Source organism: Tetrao urogallus (assembly GCF_951394365.1).
Source record: "Tetrao urogallus genome assembly, chromosome: 7".
Lineage (NCBI taxonomy): Eukaryota > Metazoa > Chordata > Aves > Galliformes > Phasianidae > Tetrao > Tetrao urogallus.
In genome coordinates, this window is record NC_136820.1 from 49,681,310 (window position 1) to 49,702,338 (window position 21,029).

Sequence of the window (21,029 nt, forward strand, 5' to 3'; positions counted from 1 at the left end):
AGCAAAAAAAATTATGCCAGGAACAGAAACTCCAGAAGAGAAACAACAAAACTAAATGAGGTCCCCCTTCCCAGAATGAAATAATTAATAAAAAACCCCTCGTCTCTCAAAGGAAATCATTTAAAATAGCATATGCAAAAACATACAGGCCACCTCTATCACAGACCTTGCTGCTTCCTACGTACAATGCTCAGCATTGTAATCCACAAGCACTCTGTGAAGATTCGGTTGGTACAACACAAAACCAAAGAATCTGTTTTTGGATACTGAGCACAATAGCAAAGCCATAATTTCAGGGTGAAAAACAAGGAGCAATCCCATAGGACCCACTTCTAACCCAAAGGAACGCCCCATGCGACCCGTGGTAACTTGTTTCCTATTAGAGCTCTGCAGGTATCCACTCAACCCTATTCACAGTAAGGTGGATAACATTGTTAGAGATAATTTAGCAATACCATCTTTCTCATGAACAGCGCTCCTCTGTTTAACAAAAGCTCAACTGTCAGATCACATCTACTCACATGAAAAATTGGGAACCATTGGTATGTTTCCCTCGGTTTGCCATTGACAAAAGGAACGCTCTGTCATGTTTGAGAATAAAGTTTTCATCTGTTTGAAGAAAAAATATGTTTGTCAGATTTTCCCTGACAAGGAACGCCAGTCAGATTTTCTTAGTAACTAATGGCTACTACAAGGAGAAATTCTTCCGCTGCTAAAGAAACTTGAACAGGTTGGAAACAGAACAGAAATCTAATTGAGCCTCTCGAAAGTTACAGCAGAAACACTCATGAGACAGAAAACATTCTTTTATACAGCAAGTTACAGCAATGCCGTGGACGTCTCTAATGAAAATGGATGTGAGGTGATCCCAAAACGAGCCCTCATGTACACCACACTGTTATGTATGGGCACCCAGTGAAAGGGCCATTGCCCTGGCACGGAACTGTAAGAGAGCAACCCAGCCATTCCAAGCTGGGTGCCTCAGAACACACGAGAATAAACAAAACCTGACTACCAGAAAGAGGAACTAAGGAATACATCCTTTCTTCAACCTCAACGTAAAAGCAATTAAGACTGAATTTAACGTGCATCTTATATTCCAGGGAATTAAAGAGCACTTCTAGCTGCACGGCATAGTACAAAACCAGATATTGTTCTGAAGCTCCTTTTCAAAGGTAAAAATTACAGCTTGGGCATCAGAGGCTGTTATTTTTAAGGTTATATATCAAAGCACAACACTGCATGTTTAGAACTTACCACCTTTAGTGCACTCTTTAGAAAGAAACCCTAGGAACATCTTATTAACACTCCAATACCACAGTAACTATCTGGTTTTTTGTTGTTGTAGCAAGAAAGAATGTTATGTCCTTAAATAAATACTTCATAAACTCACCATTTTCCTTCCAACAACTGTTTTTAAAAAGAGGTAAATATACATTTAAAAACTCTTTGCAAGGAAAGCAACTTGTGTAGCATATAAACAAACACTTCAAAAGGAACACCAAAAATACAAACCTTCAGTAGGGAAGGGGAGAAAAGGGACGTTAACAAAAGAAGAAAAAATTGTTTAGAACTGAAAATTATGCCAGTGTTCTCTCAGAATAAGTCATTAACCCTCAGAAAGGTTAGACACAGAACTCCTCATTTCTCCAAGCAACACAGATATCCATCTACAAACGGATGTATCAGTTGTCTATGTATTTACTAGGGAAGGTACAAGGGAACAGAGTTTGAATTTGTGTTACTGAGCTTTTGTCTCTTACCTTTTCATTTTGCAAAAGACCACATTCTCTATAAACAAAAGAATATGTTGACAGTTTTAGGCAGGAAGATAGGAGTTTATTCATGAATAAAGTTGCCTAACCTCCATGCTGAAAGTCATGTTTAACCAATAATGTTAGCCTTAATTAATTGTCAGTTAAAGTTAAATATTACAAAATAAAACTATCTGAAAGTCATGCATATAAAAATAATTCTCATGCAATATTAGTTTCATGCAAAAGGTGATCTATAAGTAGACCTCTTTTCATTAAGTATCTTGGGAATCAAGACTTCTCAGAACGGAATTGAGAATCTGTAAAGATGTACTTGCTCTTACCTTTAAAATAGCCACCATAAATAGATTCACCTCCTTTTCCATTACCTGTGCATTAAAAAGCACAAATTGAACCTTTTGTTCTGTTTATAACAAGCGCTGTGCATAACGCGTGCCAATTTATAACACACCAGGAGACTCCAGCCAGTTACTAACAGCTAAGCATAAGGCCCTTAATTAAAAGGCAGGACCGTTCGTTATGCAGTTCATTATCTTGTTGACACTCCGAATATTGAAAATGAAGACTGCTTTTGTGCCTCTGAACACAAGAAAGCCTGAAGCGAGGCTCCAAAGGCGAATTCTCCCTGCTGTTTGCTGAAGCAGCAGCAACAGAAAATGCAACAGCAAGCAAAAAAGCCAACAGTAGGCATCACCACCAATCCTGTCCTGCTCAGAGAGACCACCACAATGAGATGAGCAAGCAGTACGTTACCTTTACTTCCACTTGACCATCAGCACAAGGTAGTCATCCACCACACACACTTTATCAGTTATAGTTTACACACGTTAGATCAGTTTATAAGACCTCAAGATACAGGGTACAAGAAGGAAGATCTTTTGACATGAAAAGCAGCAACATCAGAGTTTGGATTGGAATTCTGCTCTACTGTTATCAACTCCAGCAAGGCTGCTTTCTTCTTTAAGAATTCTTTCTAAAGCATCAACGACAGCTGAAACATGTTAGAATTTCAGCAATTAACAGAGAAACAGAAAACCAATGATCATACTTTCAAGGCATTTTAATATTTACATGCTGTATTCTAAAGTGACATTACAACCACAGGGATGATAACGTTTGCTCCACAGAACACATTTTACCTTCACTGAAGTCCCCACCCTGAATCATGAAGTTTTTAACCACGCGATGGAACGTAGTGCCTTTGTAACACAACTTCTTCCCAGTTGTTTTGCCAATTCCCTTTTCACCTGCAAGAAGTTTAAACACAGAACAGTCAGCAGATTGTCACTGAAACAAAATGAAGGATCTTACCCCTTCAGTGCTAGAACCCTTTAACTATAAAAGCAAATACATTCCTGCTTGGTGCCTCCTGGCCTCTCACAAACAGCAGTCAGGCAGGTAAAGTTCAGTCCCAGGCCCTGTTAACGTTCTGCCAACCTAACCTCAGATATTTTGCACAAGGTACCCAACAGCAGTCTCCTGTTGAGATTATAGGAAGGCGAGCTCCTGACAAAGCTCCAAAAAGCAAATGGCCTTATGTTTACCTGGCAGATGGACTGACTGAAAGACCTGCAAATGCCAGTCTGCAAGTCCAGATGCTTTTATTTAAATGCAAGGAAAATTCTGCTGTCAAGGCAGACAGCATTCTTTCATAGTAGCCAGGTCTGTGTCTGACAACAGTGACAGACTGCAGGACTGCAGCCAGAATTACCCTGCTCTCTTCCACCTGTTTCTGACAAAGACATCCTGCCTTGTCTCACAGAGATTACAGAGAGAGCAGCAGGGGCACAGCCAGAGGCACAGCTTTTGAAACACTGGGATCTGGTCTTAGGGCACAACACCTCGACCTGAAACAAGTTATGTACATTCTTAAATAAACACAGTCCTTGCATACAACTAGAACAGGATGTCAGCACCAGGAAACGATGCTGTAAGTCTCCAACGGTTCAAAGATTTCTTGTCAAGACCAAAGATAAGGACAGAAGCATGCCTGACAAGAACACAAACTTCCATCAGTAAATTTCACTGTGGAAAGTGGAAGTGACTCCTGGAAGCAAGCGACTTATTTGGCTGCTGAAATGGCATTAGCAGCTTCAAACTCTAAAAATGCAATGCAGCCCTTCACAAGTCAGTTCTGGTTGCCAGAAGTCCATGCAATCTCATCAGATCACCTTCATCTCCCACCAAACTGCTGCTCAGCAGGTCCTCTAGGATAATCAAGACAAATGCAACTGCACCACTGGAGTGCTACACCTACCCTGAGGGCAGGGAAACAGCAGGTACCAGAGCAGTGCTGGATGCTGCTGTTCCTGGCCATAGTTCTCATCTGTGGCCCCATGCAGCAGGCAGCACCCTTGGACAGAAAGCTCACAGTTGAGATGCTGAAGCAATATATGTAATGTCATGGTTTCAGTTGAGAGATTTTTTTTCTCTGTAAAGACTGGTATGATGGGGAGGCATTGGGAGTGATGGCATTTGTCTAGCTTCCCAATACCCTTCAGCACAAGGAGGATGTAGAGCTCTTTAGTGAGAACTATTGGCTACAGGTTGATGGTTGGACTGGATGATCTTGTAGGTCTTTTCCAACCTTGGTGTTTCTGTGATTCTCTTGGAGCGGGTCCAGAGGAGGGCACTAAGATGATCAGAGGAGATCAATCCTGATACCAACCAATGACTTCCCACACTCCTACATTTCCAGTTCTTTCCCCCATACCACCTGGGAGCAGTGAGTGAACATCTGTGCGATGCTGAGTTGCCTGCAAAGTTAAGCCACAGGTCTTTTGGCATCCAACACAAGGCACAAACAATCAAATCTGTCATCATCAGGAACTGGAGTGCTAAACCAAATTTATAGATGCTACAGATGTTTAGTTGCTAATTGCTACGCTGCCATGCTTGTCACAAGGCCTGCTTGCTTTACAGTCCAGTGCTCTTAGCAGCTGCTTTTTGTTTTGCTGTTTGCTCTCCTCGTTATGATCGTGCTTGGCTATGCCTGGGAACAGCTTGGGCTGGCAAACAGCACCTCACTGCCATTCCTGTGCACTGTATGAATGGCAACAGCTGGAGTGCCAGAGGGAACTCAAGTCAGAGGGACTGTGACCTGAGGATGAGTCCATACAGGAGCAAGCACACTTTGCAGCATCTGTGATCACAGACAAGAGCATGCCAGAATACCTCAAGGCATCTGTGACCATGGATAAAGCAGACCCAGCAGGTGTCTGGAGGGACCATGGCCAATGGAAAAGCCCAGGCTGGAGCTGGAGTGAGGGGAGTTCACTGCCATCTAAAGCCCTGTGGCCTGGTCCAAAAGGCAAAAAGGTGGAGACTAATGGATGCATCTTTAAACTGTTGCAATCCATGACTTGATTTGCATTTCACAGCAAGTTCTTCTATTGAAGGAATTGCTGGAGACAAAAGATGAGCCTCACAGGGAGCAGTGCAAGTGTAGCATAGACTCAACCTGAAGTGCCTCTGGCATCCAGTAACTCCAGGTCACTTCTGCCCCAAGCAACCACAACAGACAGACAGTGGGTCATGGACTGAGACTGAAACGTTTCACACGTGTAGCCCATACACTGGTGGAATAATATCTGTGTATTAATGAAAGGGAGGTGATTAATGAAGATGCATTACAGAGCACATGACCTGCGCATGAATTAAGTGGCATGGAATAAGGGGTGGTTACAGTCGAGGTTTTGGCTGGGATAGAGTAAATTTTCTTCATAGATGCTTGTATGATGCTGTGCAATAGAGCAGGGAAAATCTGCGTGGTGCAGATAAACTGGCAGTAAGAAATGCACTGAAAGAACCTGTCATGGAGGTAGAAAAGAAAACAGAAAGGCAGAGTTCCTAGGAAGCAACTCGAGCAAACTAAACAGCAGCACAGATGCACTTGATACAAACAAGAACATGTTAGTCAGGCAACCTGAGTCTCTAATCTCAGCAATCCCAAATTCAATCTGGAGAGTTGCAGTGGCAGAGATGGCTTCCAGGGGCAAGATGAAAAAAAAAAAAAAAAAAAGGACAATTTAATTCTCTTAATCATTGCTTACACCACAATAAGAAATGTGCAAAAATGATAATTAAGTTAAGAGAGGGAAAAATGCACATCACATACCAGCAATCTTTAAAACATATCTATCAAATCATGGCTGTCCTGTGAGTACACAGTAGCAAATTGCAGGAATGAAACCAGGGTTTGTGGTAGCTTTTATGTCTGCGAGTTTGATCTCAAATTAAACAGAACTCAGGACTCTAGGCTCTCTCTCACTGTTCTCCCAACTAAAGACAGATTCTAGCTGGACTTCAATGAAACATGAACAGTCAGCTGTACAGCAGAGTTTAAACAGGTATGCACAAGAAAGCTGTCAGATCTTTGTAACTGTTCTTTCTCCTGCTAAGTACATGTTTGGTTCACACCTCGTGGTCTCCAGCTAGCTTTAACCTAGCAAAGCCACTGAAAGGAATTAAAAGAGCTACAGAACACGAGGCTCAGACACTACACCAGCCATCCTACTGGCTAACTTTAAAAGAGCCTTAATTGGTGCAGTTAATTTAAGGTATATTTTTGGAGAATTCAAGGTACACAGGACAAGACCACTAAGACACACAGAATGAGTTCTCTGCGTAAGTAACAGCGATTCCTGCAATAATGTGATCAAAACTGATTCCTAACTTGCAGTTGCAAAACCACCAAGGAGCCCCACACACATCAAAAAACCACTGAGTTCTCACCACCCTTACTATTGCAGTCATTAGAAATCTTGTGAAAAAGTGAATTCCTGCTTAAAAGAAAAGAAATGGGGCAAAGGGTGCTGGATTCTACCCAGAAATTCTTTTGCTACTGCTGTCTTTCATTTTAGAGATCCTCGCCTTCCTTTCTCCCACCACACATCCCCAGGACTCCTAGGGAACAATGTTCCCTCTCCATCCTTTGCTTTGCTGAATGTAAACCAGTTTTCTCCTAAGGTGTAACAGACTTCCTTTGATCCACGTTGTACTGCTATGCACCCCAAACATACTTTTATTGCATAAGAGTAATTAACATTTCACATGGAGCCAAGTGAAGTGTCACCACTGCACCGTGCAGTGACATTAACACCTGATGGCTCTCCTGATGAAGTCCTGCTCATCTTTCCCCTGTGTGTCACTTAGGTGCTCAATAATTTCTCCATTGTTTTAGCTGTGTCAATTTCCTTTAATGAAGCCCAAATGAGGAACAGATGATCACGTTTTGCCCCACCAAGTGACAGCCTTGCACTCTGGAATCCTGTAGCTGTTCCACTGCTCTGACCCAGTAACCATTACAGGACTCCAGGTTACTTCCAGTGCTGCTAAATCCTCCTGAGCACTACCAAGTCTCAGCTTTGTCCTCACCAGGAAAACAAACAAGCAAACAAAACCTACAATTTATGCCCACTTAAAGAAAGTTGTAAGAAACATTGAAGTTGTTAAATAAAAGCATGCTACTTACCCGAGCACAAGCAAAGGAAGTTTTTGCATGTCTTTGGACATATATCTGAGAAGAGCTGAAACATAATTCGACCAACTGAAAGATTAAAAAAAAAAAAAAAAAAAAAAAAGAAAGTTTTACAATTCTTTATGATGACAGAAGAAAAATAGCATATGAATAAATCTGCATAACTGCATCTTAGTTCCATGCTGAGTTAAGGACTGTAAATGCAGCAGAACCCTTGGCCTAAAATCCTTTGGCTTCAACAGAAAGTGTAATAGATGACTCAATTAAGGAAAATGAAAGACAGGTGGGACAGCATTAGCAATTTCAGGACTAATGCTTCAGTTGCCAAATACTATGAATCAAACACTGCTGCCTCTGTACAGTTTGAGCAGAGCAATCCCCACTCAGCACAGCTACTCCCACACCACTGGCAGTGCTCACACTGCGTGCCTTAGAAACAGATTACAGTGCTGAAGAGCTAAGAAAAGAACTTTAGAACTGTTTCACATTTCCTATTTCATTTTCTGAGATTTGCATTTTCGGGACTTCTGTTTCTACAGTCAAAACAGAAATACAGTTGGATGCATGAAATCCTTAATGATAACTTTGTGAATTATGCAGTTCTCATCTCTGTATTGCGAAGTGAGGCATAAATTAAGGGTTAAATGCCACATGGCCAGCCAGCATTGCAGGAAGGCCAGAAACTATTAATGTGCACCACCCTCTAGTGGTACACAACTGGTAAGACTTCAGTGTAATTATTGAACTGGTCAGGAATTAAACTTCTTTCCCTTCCTTTAAAGGAAAAAGAAATTCAAACACATTTTGTTTATTATTTTGGCACTGTGAATTATTCAGAGAGGCTCCTAAGAAATGATATTCAATTTGAAGGCCTTGTCCCAATAAGCACAATTATCAGGTTTTTTGGATCACAAAGATGGGGATCAAGGAAAAACAACACAGGGACCACCTGTATTTTATATCTCAGCTAAAAAAATCCAAGGTGCCTTCAGCTGTTTAAACGATGAGTTTCTTAACTTCAGTGTGAATACTCTCAGAGGATTCGTGCTACAGCAGGCAGAAAAACCTTAAAGGACACGGGTAGAGACAGCCTTCAAAGAATGAAGAAATGGCAAAGAAGTTGTCAGTTTGCATTATAAGCACGGTGATTCAGAACAGCAGAAATCCCACCGCTCTGCTTGCAAAAGCACTGAACTGAGGGGGACAAAGCGCTCAGAGAGCCAGGCACAACTTTCCTCCACCTTTCCTCCTGCATTCCCTTCATGAAATAACACACGATGCCTTTCAGGGGAAGGAAAACCATCACTATCCTCACTGTACTATGAGCAGAGCTGCTGGTGGACCAAGCTGACAGCTGTGGATCAGCAGGAGGCATTCCCACCTCAGGGCTCCAGAGGGGCCTTTTGCACCTAGGCACCAATGCACAGCAGCCATCCCACGGTGGGCTCCTGTCCTCCATACACAGCACTGCAGGCAGCACTGCAAGCAGCACACATCAGCTGTGACTCCTGGAGGATGAACCTGGCCTTGAACACCTCCAGGGAACCACGACTTTCAGTGTTTTGTCAGTGAGATCCGTGAATGCATCACGCCTTTCAACTCCTTCAGACTGCAAAGCACACACCTGGCATCAAAAGACTACAGATTCCATTTTAAAAATAAGCCAACCTCCCCATCACGCAAAGTGCTGCTCACCTTCTTACATCCCGTTACATAAAGTGCTGCAGTGTGTTTATAAATACACCAACCACACACTGTGCATCCATCTGCTGGGCTACTACCTGTGTTTTACCTGAAGCTGTCACTGAGAGGTGACATCTGCTGCTGCCAAACAGCTGAGCGTACAAGCCAAAGATCAAACACACTGACACCCTGATCAGATACACAAAGTTACTGCTGTTCACTGAACAAATATATTTTTAGCGTGTTAAAAGTCTGCTTAAAATCTACAAACCTCAGCTGTGCCTTGAAAACACAAAAGTGCCTCATTTTAAACCTGGAATGAAGAATGAGCTGGTGTAACAAAAGTGTAAAAGGCACCCGAGGTGTTACGGACCTCCTTGAATTTCCTCCACTGTCATCACATACAGAAAGCTGCCAGTAATTTCTCCAGATTTGTTTCCCTGGTATAAAGCTTAAGTTACCCAAATGAGGAACAGGTTTGCTGTAAGGCTCAAATCGTATCTTAAAACAAAACCAGTAGCTCACAAGAGTTGTTTGAGTGAGCAAGGCCTGCACACACAGCCCTGCTGAGGCCTCAGCTGACGTCGGCCAACGGTGGGCCTGCAGAAGGCTGTGCTGCATCTGGACTAAACCACAGACACCGAGCTGTTGGCTCTTCCTAATGACAAAACTCACCTGACACAGCGTGCAAATCCTCCAGCAGCACAAGCAGTTACACTTGTTACTGGTAGTTTATTCTAATGGATCAGCAGACAGATCGTTTCTACACTTTTAGTTCTGTGCTCAGACTGTTCTCTTCCATTCACAGCTTTGGAGATGCATTCATCCATACCACACTGCAGCGTTCACAGGACTCCCATTTCTCCACCACAGAGGTTTTGTCTATCCTGATTTCACATTTCTTGCTAATCAGAAATCAACACTTTGATAAAGTACTTAGATATTTTTTGCTAGAAATTGGAATAAATGATAAAAAGTATTTCTGTTCCATTAATTAAATACAGTAAATAATGCATATATAAATTCTAGGATGATTTGAAGTTTTATTTCATGAATTGTTATGTATAGCTAACGAGGCTACATCAATTACAGAAACCAGACAGCATAATGAACAAAACTAAGCCAGTTTCAAAGCTCTATTTTCTGAGTACACGATGAAAACTACTTCTGTTTTGGTTTTGAATCCTTACTTCATCATCTACAGAAGCAGAAGTTCTAGATTCAATTGAAGTGACAAAGATTCATGGTAGGAACATCCATGCTGCAATTTCACACAGACTCCTGTTAGCAAAGTTTATTAAAATTACCGAATCATCACAGAATCACAGAATGGCCTGGGTTGTAAAGGAGCACAGTGCTCATCCAGCTCCAACCCCTGCTGTGTGCAGGTCACCAACCAGCAGCCCAGGCTGCCCAGAGCCACATCCAGCCTGGCCTCCAATGCCTGCAGGGATGGGGCATCCACAGCCTCCTTGGGCAACCTGTGCCAGTGCCTCACCACCCTCTGGGGGAAAAACTTCCTCCTCATATCCAACCTAAACCTCCCCTGGCTCACTTTAAAACCATTCCCCTTGTCCTACCACTCTTGTAAACAGCCATTCCTCTCCTGTTTGTATGATCCCTTCAAGTATCTCTTATTTCAAATACTTACCCAGCAATTTCCCCCAGTTTAGATGCTTAACCTGTTTTAGCAACAAACTCTGGAGACAAACACATAACACATTTTCCAGAGAGCAAAGATCTCAGATTAATCTGCAACTGCAATATAGATACAACTCACTGAAATGAAAGCATTTTTATCTTACATTTTTTATGTCCATATGTAGATTTGTGAATCCTAAGTCTTAAATATTTTAAAGCATTGCTTTAAAGTAGAAGCATGGCTACAGACTTTGGAAATGCAAAAGCTTCCTGTAGAAAAAGACTGAATTTAAAACATCATTTACAAGAACGGAAGTTTCCTTTGAGCTGAACCTATAGAAACCCTGATACATAAATGCTTGGATAGAGCTTCCACACCCTGTCTTGCACTCAAGCAAAGGCTCCCCTTGCCAGCTCTGCTGGTTCACTCCTGGAACCACCCCCTGTTGTGGTGTTCCATCATAGTCACAAAAGCAAACACTGAGCATTGCTCACAACACAAACGTACTGCTTTCAGTGCCACAAAGAAATGCAAGTGAGAAACAACACTATGATTCCTCCTGACAGCAAAGATCCATCCATTCGGTGTTCCATATTCAATAATTTAGTTTCTTCTTGACCTCAAGATAAATACTGGGTATTGTTTCATCCGGCCCATTTCTGTATAATGAGAGGATTTTCATTCTGAGTACCAGTTTCCCCCAGAAGCTGCTGATGCTCTACAGCCTTTACACTCCCCAGTAAGAGCTCCCCATACACGACATCCTCTTGATTCACACATCACACCCAACTGGACTGCCAATAGGTTTGCAATCAAAACACCAATCTGCTTTCTGTTGCCTACCTGCAAGTTTTTGCCTTCAAAGGCCTAAAGACTCAAAGGCCTCCCTGGTTCTACTAATGCAGACAAAGTATTATGGTGACCTGTACAGCAGAGACTTTAACACAAGTTCAGATCAGAGAGAGAGCTGTGCTGAAGGAACCTCTCCTATGAAGAAAGGCTGAGGAAACTGGGCTTGTTGAGCTTGGAGAAGAGAAAGCTGTGGGGAGACCTCATGGTGGCCTTCCAATATTTGAAGGGAGCAGATAAACAGGAGGGGGAACGGCTGTGCGTGAGGGTGGATGGTGATAGGACAAGGGGAATGGTTTTAAAGTGAGACAGGGGAGGTTTAGGTTATGAGGATAACCTAAACCTCCCCTGTTTATGGGAGGATATCCTCATATGGATATGAGGAGGAAGTTTTTCCCCCAGAGGGTGGTGAGGCACTGCACAGGTTGCCCAAGGAGGCTGTGGATGCCCCATCCCTGCAGGCATTCAAGGCCAGGCTGGATGTGGCTCTGGGCAGCCTGGGCTGCTGGTTGGTGACCTGCACACAGCAGGGGGTTGGAGCTGGATGAGCACTGTGCTCCTTTGCAACCCAGGCCATTCTGTGATTCTATAAACAGACTGATAGAGGGAGGAACACACCTGAAGAAGAAAAACTAAAGTGGAAGGAAAAATGAACAAGGGGGTAAGCAACAACAGAAAACACAAGAAAAGAGATGCGAATAAGGGAAGTTCTGCTGTGAGCAGGAATGAAACAAAGCAAAACTGAGCGTAATGTATCTTCTAATGGACAAAATCAGGAGCAGGGGTGGGGAGAAATGAGAAAACGTTGCAGGGCCACATGAAGCAGCAGCAGTGTCACGTGTGATGTTCAGGTGTTATGACCATTAGAACAGATCCAAGCAAATTTTTTTTCATCAGAGTAAAGCCAGAATTATTTACAAGAGACATCTGCTGCCATCCCCAGATTCTTGGCTTACTGCATGCAGTTTAATTCTGCATACCATCCCTGCCCAAATCCATCGGTGCAGGGACACAAAACAAGGGAGAGCTGCTGCCTGTGTCAAAATAAATGCTCACTCTTGATTTAATCTTCATTTACTTTAGGAAAAAAAATAAATCACAATGCGCACTCATAAAAAAACACTTCAGTGGCAACTTGTTACAAGTAGTCTAAATATCAAATTACACTGAAAAATGCTGATAGAAAGCAGTTTGTGCCTCTTGCTGTGCTGCAAACAAGCCATGCAAGTTTTATTCCAACATTCTGTAGCTAAAATTAACCAGCTGAGAAGCACAAAAGCTGTGATGCAGTTTCCTGAAAGCACAACCAGTGCTGCAGTATTCATCCCTGTACTTTGTAACAGATATAATTTACCAGTGAAACTCATTTACACTCCGCAGTCCTTTTCTCACACATACACACACATCACCTTTTGCTGCTGCTTTTCATCTCATCTACCAGCTGCACTCCTGCTTTTAATTGCTACAGGTATCCACACAACCCCTGGGTAAGTGAATCTCTGCTGGGGAAGCTCTGAGCTGGCAGCTGTGTGCAGGCACATTCTTGGACTCCAAGCAATCAACACTTTAAAATGAGTTTAACATGACACAGTTTTGAGTCCTGCAGGTGAGGAGACGTCTCCTGTTGCGTGAGAGGCACATCCTCTTGTTCTCTGCCTTTTCTGTAGATACCAGTTCAGTTTTCTTAGAGCAGACAGAGCAGGGGGCAATGCTTTACCTGCTGGCTAGCCAAAAAAACGCAGCACTGTTCTGTTGTCCAGGTCTTTCCCCCCACATTTAATAAACAAGCAGATAGGCTACTTCTAAGTCAAGTCAGATAAGGAAAATGCTGATGTGGAGATTGGTGGCAGTTGAAAAGTTAAAATGAGTACTCTCCTGCTGATACTACTGAGATACATCTCTCAGTCAGTGCTTCATGTAGTCTGGAAGCACTGCTTCATCATTCACACTTGATGCAGCTTCTGAAGGTCATCTTACAACCAAAAGGGCTGTATTTAAGCTTTTTAACATAACTCTAAAACCTAAGGCATGACTGCACAGTAAGCTGATAAACAGACATTAGCACACAGTGGTATAAGCACACTACCCTCAAGCCCTGCACTAATATTTCATACATTGGCATGTTTTCCTGCAAAAATATGTCACCAATCAGTGCAATAAAAACAGCAGGGCTCTGAACCCGAGGTACAGCCATGAGATTCTTAACGCTTTAAAGAGAAAACAGATACCAGCAGCAACAACCAGAGCCCTGCACCTACTCCAGGTAACCTAATCTGTGCACCACCAGGAATGTGAACACCTCTCTGGCAGCATTATCAGATATCAAATCCAAAAAGGTACGAGAGAAAACAAGGTAAGTCTCTTCCACTTATGATGTACAAGGTGGAGGAAGGGGTAAGGTATTGAGAAATGGAAGCAGAAGTGTGTGTGCAAAGGCAGAGCAGTGGGAAACAGCACAGAGAAGTTCTTCACAGAAGTCAAACCTAAAATCCTTTCCAAAGATTAAAGGCAAATGAGATAAAGCATGAATTCTCTTCATACAACAAATCTCATCAAACTACCTCTCCTAAGCCAGGAACTCACCCACCCTACAGCATTTTTAATTGTCTGATTCCACAGTAAATCTGAAATCAAACCAAGGGAACACCCTAAAATCCCTTTTATATTAATATTTCTCTGTTCAAAAATGTATTCTGAGATGGTAGAGCATCTCAAATGGCAGATGGACCAACAAAAGATTTACAGATATACCTTATCAGCCACTGGAGTTAGCACTGAAACCCTTTTCAATTTCAGATGAAGTGAAAATGGAAGTCGAAGGGCTTACGGCTGTATTTGAATACAGCTGCAACTTGGAGAGAAACTCTTATTTCAAAGCCTTTCAAAGAGACACCGAAGTAGAGAATGAAAGTGAAAGCGCATCAAAGCTATCAGTTCTCCCCGTGAAAGCAAGCAGCGAGTAAACATCCCACAACTAACACGGCCTGCCTCCAAAAACGGGCAGGTCAGCCGTAGGTAAAAAAGCAGAAAGTGAAGGCAGCAGCGGAAAGGGGGAGGGGGGGGGTCAAGCGCGGGATCACAACGCACTGGCAGCCCCTCCGCTTTCCGTAGGGATAACGCGAGCTGGGAGACGCCGGGCTCCCGTTTCGCAGTGCGGTGACGCCGTTACCTGGCTCGCGGTTGATCTCGATGTCGAAGAAGCACTGCGGTCGGTCCTGCACGCCCATGGCAGCGCGGCCCCGCGGCGCCCGGCTCAGCACCTGCCCGCAGACACGGAGCAGCGCTCAGCCCCTCGGCGCACCGGGAGGGGGCACTGCTTTTAGAACCTATTTGTTTTTTATACACATATAGGTTTTTCCCTTTTCTTTCCACTCAAAAGTAGGACAACCACCCCCCCCCCCTCCCCCCCCCGCCCCACCCCATTCCTTCCCCCCCCCCTCCGCCCCCCTCCTCCTCCCTCTCTCTCCCCCTCCTCTTTCTCACCCCTCCCATCCCCACCCCGCTTTGCTCTCACAAGGGACGCAACGAGGCCGAACCGCTCGGAAGGGATAAAAGAGTCCAAGACCCCCACACTGAGAAGAACACCGCGTGGGGGAGGGGAACGGAACCCTCCCAGCTTCCCGCCCGCCCCTCACCCAGCCCCGAGGCAGCCGCACGGCCTTACCTGGCAGCCCGCGCGCTTTGTCCCCGCTCCACGCCGCGCCCCCCGCCCTCTCGCTCTCCCACCCCCCGTGAGGAGGCGCCGCCGGCCCCGAGCGCCATTACCCGGCCGCTGAGTGGCCCGCCCCGCCCCGCCCCTCCAGGCTCCGCCCCCCCGCGCGTGCGCGCCCCGCCCCCCCGCTCCGCCTGCCCGCTCTCCCCACAGACCCGCTCTTTCCCGCCTTTCCAACGGTCGCGCCGCTCTGTCTGTGGACGCTGCCTCGTGGCGGCGGTCTTCCGCCGCTCCTCTGTGAGGAGAATCAACGGCTGCTCTCCCTCGAGTGCCCCGTGCAGAAATGTCTCCTCTTCTTTAAGAAAATACATATTCTGTGCGTGAGCACAGAACCATGATCGCAGGGCTGGAGTAGCTCTCCTATGGGGAAAGGTTGAGAAAGGTGAGAGTTAACGGGAAAGGTTGACGGCACGGGATTTTTAGCTTGGAGTAGAGAAGGCTGTGAGGAGATCTCGTTGTGGCCTTCCAGTGCTTGAAGGGAGCGGATAAACAAGAGGGGGAACGGCTGTTTGTGAGGGTGGATGGTGATAGGACAAGGGGGAATGGTTTTAAAATGAGCCAGGGGAGGTTTAGGTTGGATATGAGGAGGTTTTTCAGCCAAAGGGTGGTGAGGCACTGGCACAGGTTGCCCAAGGAGGCTGTGGATGCCCCATCCCTGCAGGCATTGGAGGCCAGGCTGGATGTGGCTCTGGGCAGCCTGGGCTGCTGGTTGGTGACCTGCACACAGCAGGGGTTGGAGCTGGATGAGCATCGTGCTCCTTTTTAATCCAGCCCATTCTATGATTCTGTGATTCTGTGAAAACCCAGAAAACTTTGCATGGGGAAGCCTCTTGTTAAATGCTTTCATCACCAAATAAAGACTGCTTTTGGAGGCTGCACTACTGCTTTGAGTTTCCTTTTTGGGTCTAAATAGTGTAAGAAAAGCTGAGGTGTGAATATTGGTTTTAGCTTTTTAAATCGGAGTTTTCATTGCTCTCCTGGTATCTTGGGATTGTGGTGAATTTTAAGGAATTGTAATGTTCTGTCATGGCACAAATACTGTGTTCTTACCGGGGCTGGAATTCCCCTGACGAATAAAGAGATATTTTTAATAACATTGGGTATTTTAAACCTGAATATTTTTACCTGCAGAGAGCAAATCTGCTTGAGAAAGTGCCGTTGTCCAAATGGTATATGATGGCAGTAACAAACATGTATACACATGAATATATTAGAATCATAGAATCATAGAATGGCCTGGGTTGCAGAGGAGCACAGTGCTCATCCAGCTCCAACCCCCTGCTGTGTGCAGGTCACCAACCAGCAGCCCAGGCTGCCCAGAGCCACATCCAGCCTGGCCTTGAATGCCTGCAGGGATGGGGCATCCACAGCCTCCCTGGGCAACCTGTGCCAGTGCCTCACCACCGTCTGGGGGAAAATCATAGCAAGTCGTAGTTTATTTCTCTGAATTTGGGGTATCAGGCCATCTCAGAGTGAACACAGTACATGCTTATTAAAAACTGAATTGTTAAATTGTTCAGGTGGGAGGTGCCTGCTCTCTTATTAAGTCCATGAATCCTCCTGCTCAGTTTGAGCCTGCATCAATCAGGCCGAGCTGCTTCACACCGAGCACAGCCAGCAGTTTACCTCTGCTTCTCATGTAGCCCTTCGGATCCATCACATCTGTGGCGTTTGCTCACATCCTTATGGAAATGGCTTTTCTGGAAGACAGAGGAAGGCAGCCCCATCCCAGCACGCACCTCGCACACCCTACGTTCCAGCTTGCATGTACTCCATCAAGACCACTGCTTGGTGCTAAACTTGCCTCATATTACTTCTGTAGCTTTCCCAGCAGTGAGGACACTTATTATAAGCCTTCACCACCCGAGATGTAATGCATTCCTCAGTGCTTCTCAGAAGTACAATCCAGAAATCATTGCAGTAATTTTATTTAGCAGCAGCGTCTGCGGTTACATCCTTCTCTGTGCAAAAATTCAGACGTCTTCAATAAGAAATCTGAGAATAAGCAAAGGCAGTAGTGAAATCAAGGGGTATTTTAGAGGATAAAAATGTAACAAAGTGGAATTGTCTTAGATGTAATTGCTCTATAGCTTTTACTGCTTCTGTCCCCGTAGCGTTTGAATATCTCATGAAGTGTTAGCCGTCAGATGCTGTCATTTATTGTCTCTCATGCATAGTTGTGCTCCCTAAGGAAACTTGTCTTTGGAGCTGTGTAGGTCCTTTGGGGATACTTGCATTGTAAACTATCCAAAAAAATGTAGCATAGCCCTGAATTATTTGTCTGTGCCTTTGTAATGTAGAAAGGTATTATTTACCTCCCCTGAAAACTGGACACCGAGAAGCAAAGCTACTGAGAAATTATAGCAGGTCCATAGGAATTCCTTTCCAAACATTTGAAAGCAAGTCTTCTCGGCTTCCTTAATATTGCTGAACAATTAAATTAAGTTCGTATTTTTATGGTTTTGGTTTTTTTTTCCTCCTGAGCTTAAATAAAGTGTTAATTAGTTTCCATTTACCCACAGTCACTTGCTCATCTGTTTTTGGAATATGAGCTGCTTACTAAAGGCAGATGGACAAAGAAATAAGCAAAAGACTCATAAAGGACATGGAAATTTCAAGCCCTGGTTATTTTAATAAGGAAGCAAATTAGAAGGAAGTTTCTGGTCCTCTTGGGAGAAGCTCTTAAGATCATCTCTAGGACTAAAGCTGGTAAATATGCAGCCTGGTGGAAGAAAGACGTACAAAAAAAGAACGAAGTTCTTAAAGCACAGTTTGAGGCCAATCTTTTGAAATGTGAGACACTGAGTTACAAATGAAGATCTTTCTGGGGCTGTTTTGGAAACATCCTCTGCCAGCTGAAACCCATGGCAAAGTCCCCATTGATTTCAGTGACTGTGGATGTAGGCTGTTTGAGGGGGATTACGGCCTGTGCTGCAAGGCAGTGTACGTAGCTATGGGTTAAGAATTGCTTCTGCATGACACTGGTTTTTGATCAGCCATGATTTTGTGAAACATCCACTTTTATAGCCTTAAATTTTCCTGGTTATGTTCCAATCCTATAGAAAAAAGTGCATGCACTCATGTAGGCAGACCCAACTTTATTCTACCCCAAATCAACTTCAGAGGCTCCCAGTTATGTTGTGCCCAAGAATTCACATTGACAAATCTTGGCTGGAAGCTGCACTCCTGTCTGGGACAGAGCATGCTTGTCCACAGGAGCTTGAAAAGTAGGAGGGTGCAGGAGCCATTGCTGAGCTGTTCTGCAAGCTCTGTGCAAATCAGTAAAACTGTTTAAATTTGGACACAGTCTTCATCATCATCATAGAATCCTAGAATGGCCTGGGTTGCAAAGGAGCACAGTGCTCATCCAGCTCCAACCCCCTGCTGTGTGCAGGTCACCAACCAGCAGCCCAGGCTGCCCAGAGCCACATCCAGCCTGGCCTTGAATGCCTGCAGGGCTGGGGCATCCACAACGTTTTCCAGAATGTCTTTGACTGTCCTGATATTAGTTCAAATTGGCCAAGGAAGCTCTACCTAACCAGCTAATGTTTAGAGGAAATTTTCAACATGGTTTTTCATTATGTGGGGCATTTCTGTCGAGGCGGTGGTGCTCAAAATACTTCTGTGAGATAAATTCACGACCACCTATTCTCTGTCTCACTCCATAGCTGCTCTGCACAGATTCTCATCTGGTGTGAATGGATGTGAAGTGTTGAGAGAACTGACTCAGAGCCGTTCACAGGGGTCACAAATTGTGAACAGACAAAAGATGCTGGATAAAGGAGCCAGAAATTTCTACGGCTAAATTTAAAAGCTTGAGTTGCTGTAGAAGAACAGATGAGCACTGTAAGTGTTTCCTTCAGTCATTCAGTCATTTCTTTGGTATTTTTTTCTGAAGTATAAGTACTGCATACTGAAACAACTGAAAACTTGCTTTAATTATGAAATGCCTCGCTGCTGAGCAAACAAGGAGTTGAAAGTGAGAAGCCAACAGGCAGTTATCCATTAAGCAAACTTAAACATTGAAAAAGTGCTTAATTAAAAAACACACATGCCAGCATTTGAGTGAGGAGTGTGGAGTGCTGAAGGGAAGTCAATGGCTTGGGGATAAGTGATAAACTACAAAATCTGTCAGCTTTAGGCTGCCGATCAAAATCCACACCACGTCTGTGATACCTGACATTTGTCTGCACACCGCATGCCAAGATGTCAGTGGTCTGTGTATGGCTGGCAAGAAGCTCCTGTCCTCCTCACAGAAAACATTATAATGCTGGGCACTTATGGGGACCCGGAGGAGAGGCAGTTAGTGCTCCTGTTCAGCCAGGACAGAGTAAACTGGGAACTGGAGAGGAGAGGAGAGGAGAGGAGAGGAGAGGAGAGGAGAGGAGAGGAGAGGAGAGGAGAGGAGAGGAGAGGAGAGGAGAGGAGAGGAGAGGAGAGGAGAGGAGAGGAGAGGAGAGGAGAGGGGAGGGGAGGGGAGGGGAGGGGAGAGGGGAGAGGAGAGGAGGGGACGGGAGAGGGGAGAGGAGAGGAGGGGAGAGGAGAGGAGAGGAGAGGAGAGGAGAGGAGAGGAGAGGAGAGGAGAGGAGAGGAGAGGAGAGGAGAGGAGAGGAGAGGAGAGGAGAGGAGAGGAGGGGAGGGGAGGGGAGGGGAGGGGAGGGGAGGGGAGGGGAGAGGAGGGGAGGGGAGGGGAGATGGAAATGCATCAGATGTTGGGGTCTCAAAGGGTAGACTACTACTAATGTCTGCCTTTGGTGATGGCTGTGGCATTTGGCACCACCTGTTAACAGCTACTCAGCAAGCCCACAAAGGCTATTTGCAATCTTGTACCCTTTTTGGTTACTCCAGTGCAGGATTGACCCTGGAAGCTTGCTGTAGAGACTGCTGTGCCTATAGAAACGGAGAGCAGATCTTTTGAAATCACTCTTCCACAGATCATGGGCATTAGGTAAAAATAAAGGGCACATTTATTGTTATCAGCCCAGTAGCACTGTCATTAATAGCTTCACAGTGATGGGGGCATGGAAAGAAAACAAAACCAAATTCCAGCCACCCATATAGCTCCGAGTCAGCTCCAATAGAGCTCTTCAGTCCCTGACCAACTCCTTGGACACTTATGCAGCTGTCCCATAGCTGAAATCTGTGTCTCAAGCCAAACCTTTGTCCTAGGACTTGCTTTTGGGAAAAGCAGCGTTGATTTGACTCACATATCCTCAGACTCCTACGGGGATGTTTGTAACCTCAAGCATCCAAATGCTCCCTGGGGTTCTGTTTATTTATGCTTCCCTTTCCGTAGGGATTTCCTGTGAGCTATAAATCACTCAATACCTGAACTGTTAACAATATTCCTAAAGGAATATTGAGCTCATTCCCCATCCTGCCTTGAAGCTTTCGGAACGTTTCCATCCCTGGCATGAGTAGGTGGAGCCATCTGCTATCCAGGCAGTAAGCAGAATTTGTTAATGACTGTCACAGTGTGATAGAAATATAAGCAAATCATTAATCTGTTATGTGCTAAATTCTGTAACGAGGCAGGGTATGTCCCTGTGTGTACAGCTTCTCTAGAATCTCAGAATCATCAAGGTTGGGAAGAGCAGTCTAGTCCAACCATCAACCCAGGTCTGTGACCGCTCCAGACCTCTACAGGTCAGGGTGACTCAGGGTGACCTCTACACTTTTCTTGACAACCTTCCAGGATGTTGAATCCACCACCTCCCTGGGCAGCCTGTTCCAATATTTCACCTCTCCTTCTGAGAAGAAATTTTTCCAGATATCCGACCTGAACCTTCCCTGGAGCAATTTAAGGCCATTCCCTCTCATCCTATCACTACTAGTCTGCAAAAAGAGGCCAACCTCCTTTCAGGCAGTTGTAGAAAGCGATGAGGTCTC

General features: G+C 44.7%; 1 protein-coding gene across 1 annotated transcript in view; it reads right to left on the reverse strand.

Annotated features, from left to right (window-relative positions):
• The window catches only part of NKTR (natural killer cell triggering receptor), a gene marked incomplete at both ends in the record, with an annotated part of 37,642 nt that extends 22,987 nt beyond the window's left edge, over positions 1 to 14,655 (reverse strand). The window contains 5 exons of the mRNA XM_079538694.1: positions 522 to 609; positions 2,099 to 2,143; positions 2,915 to 3,022; positions 7,249 to 7,323; positions 14,598 to 14,655. Coding sequence (XP_079394820.1) covers positions 522 to 609; positions 2,099 to 2,143; positions 2,915 to 3,022; positions 7,249 to 7,323; positions 14,598 to 14,655 — 374 coding nt within the window. The remainder of the gene's footprint in view (positions 1 to 521; positions 610 to 2,098; positions 2,144 to 2,914; positions 3,023 to 7,248; positions 7,324 to 14,597) is intronic.
• Between the last annotated feature and the right edge of the window lie 6,374 nt (positions 14,656 to 21,029).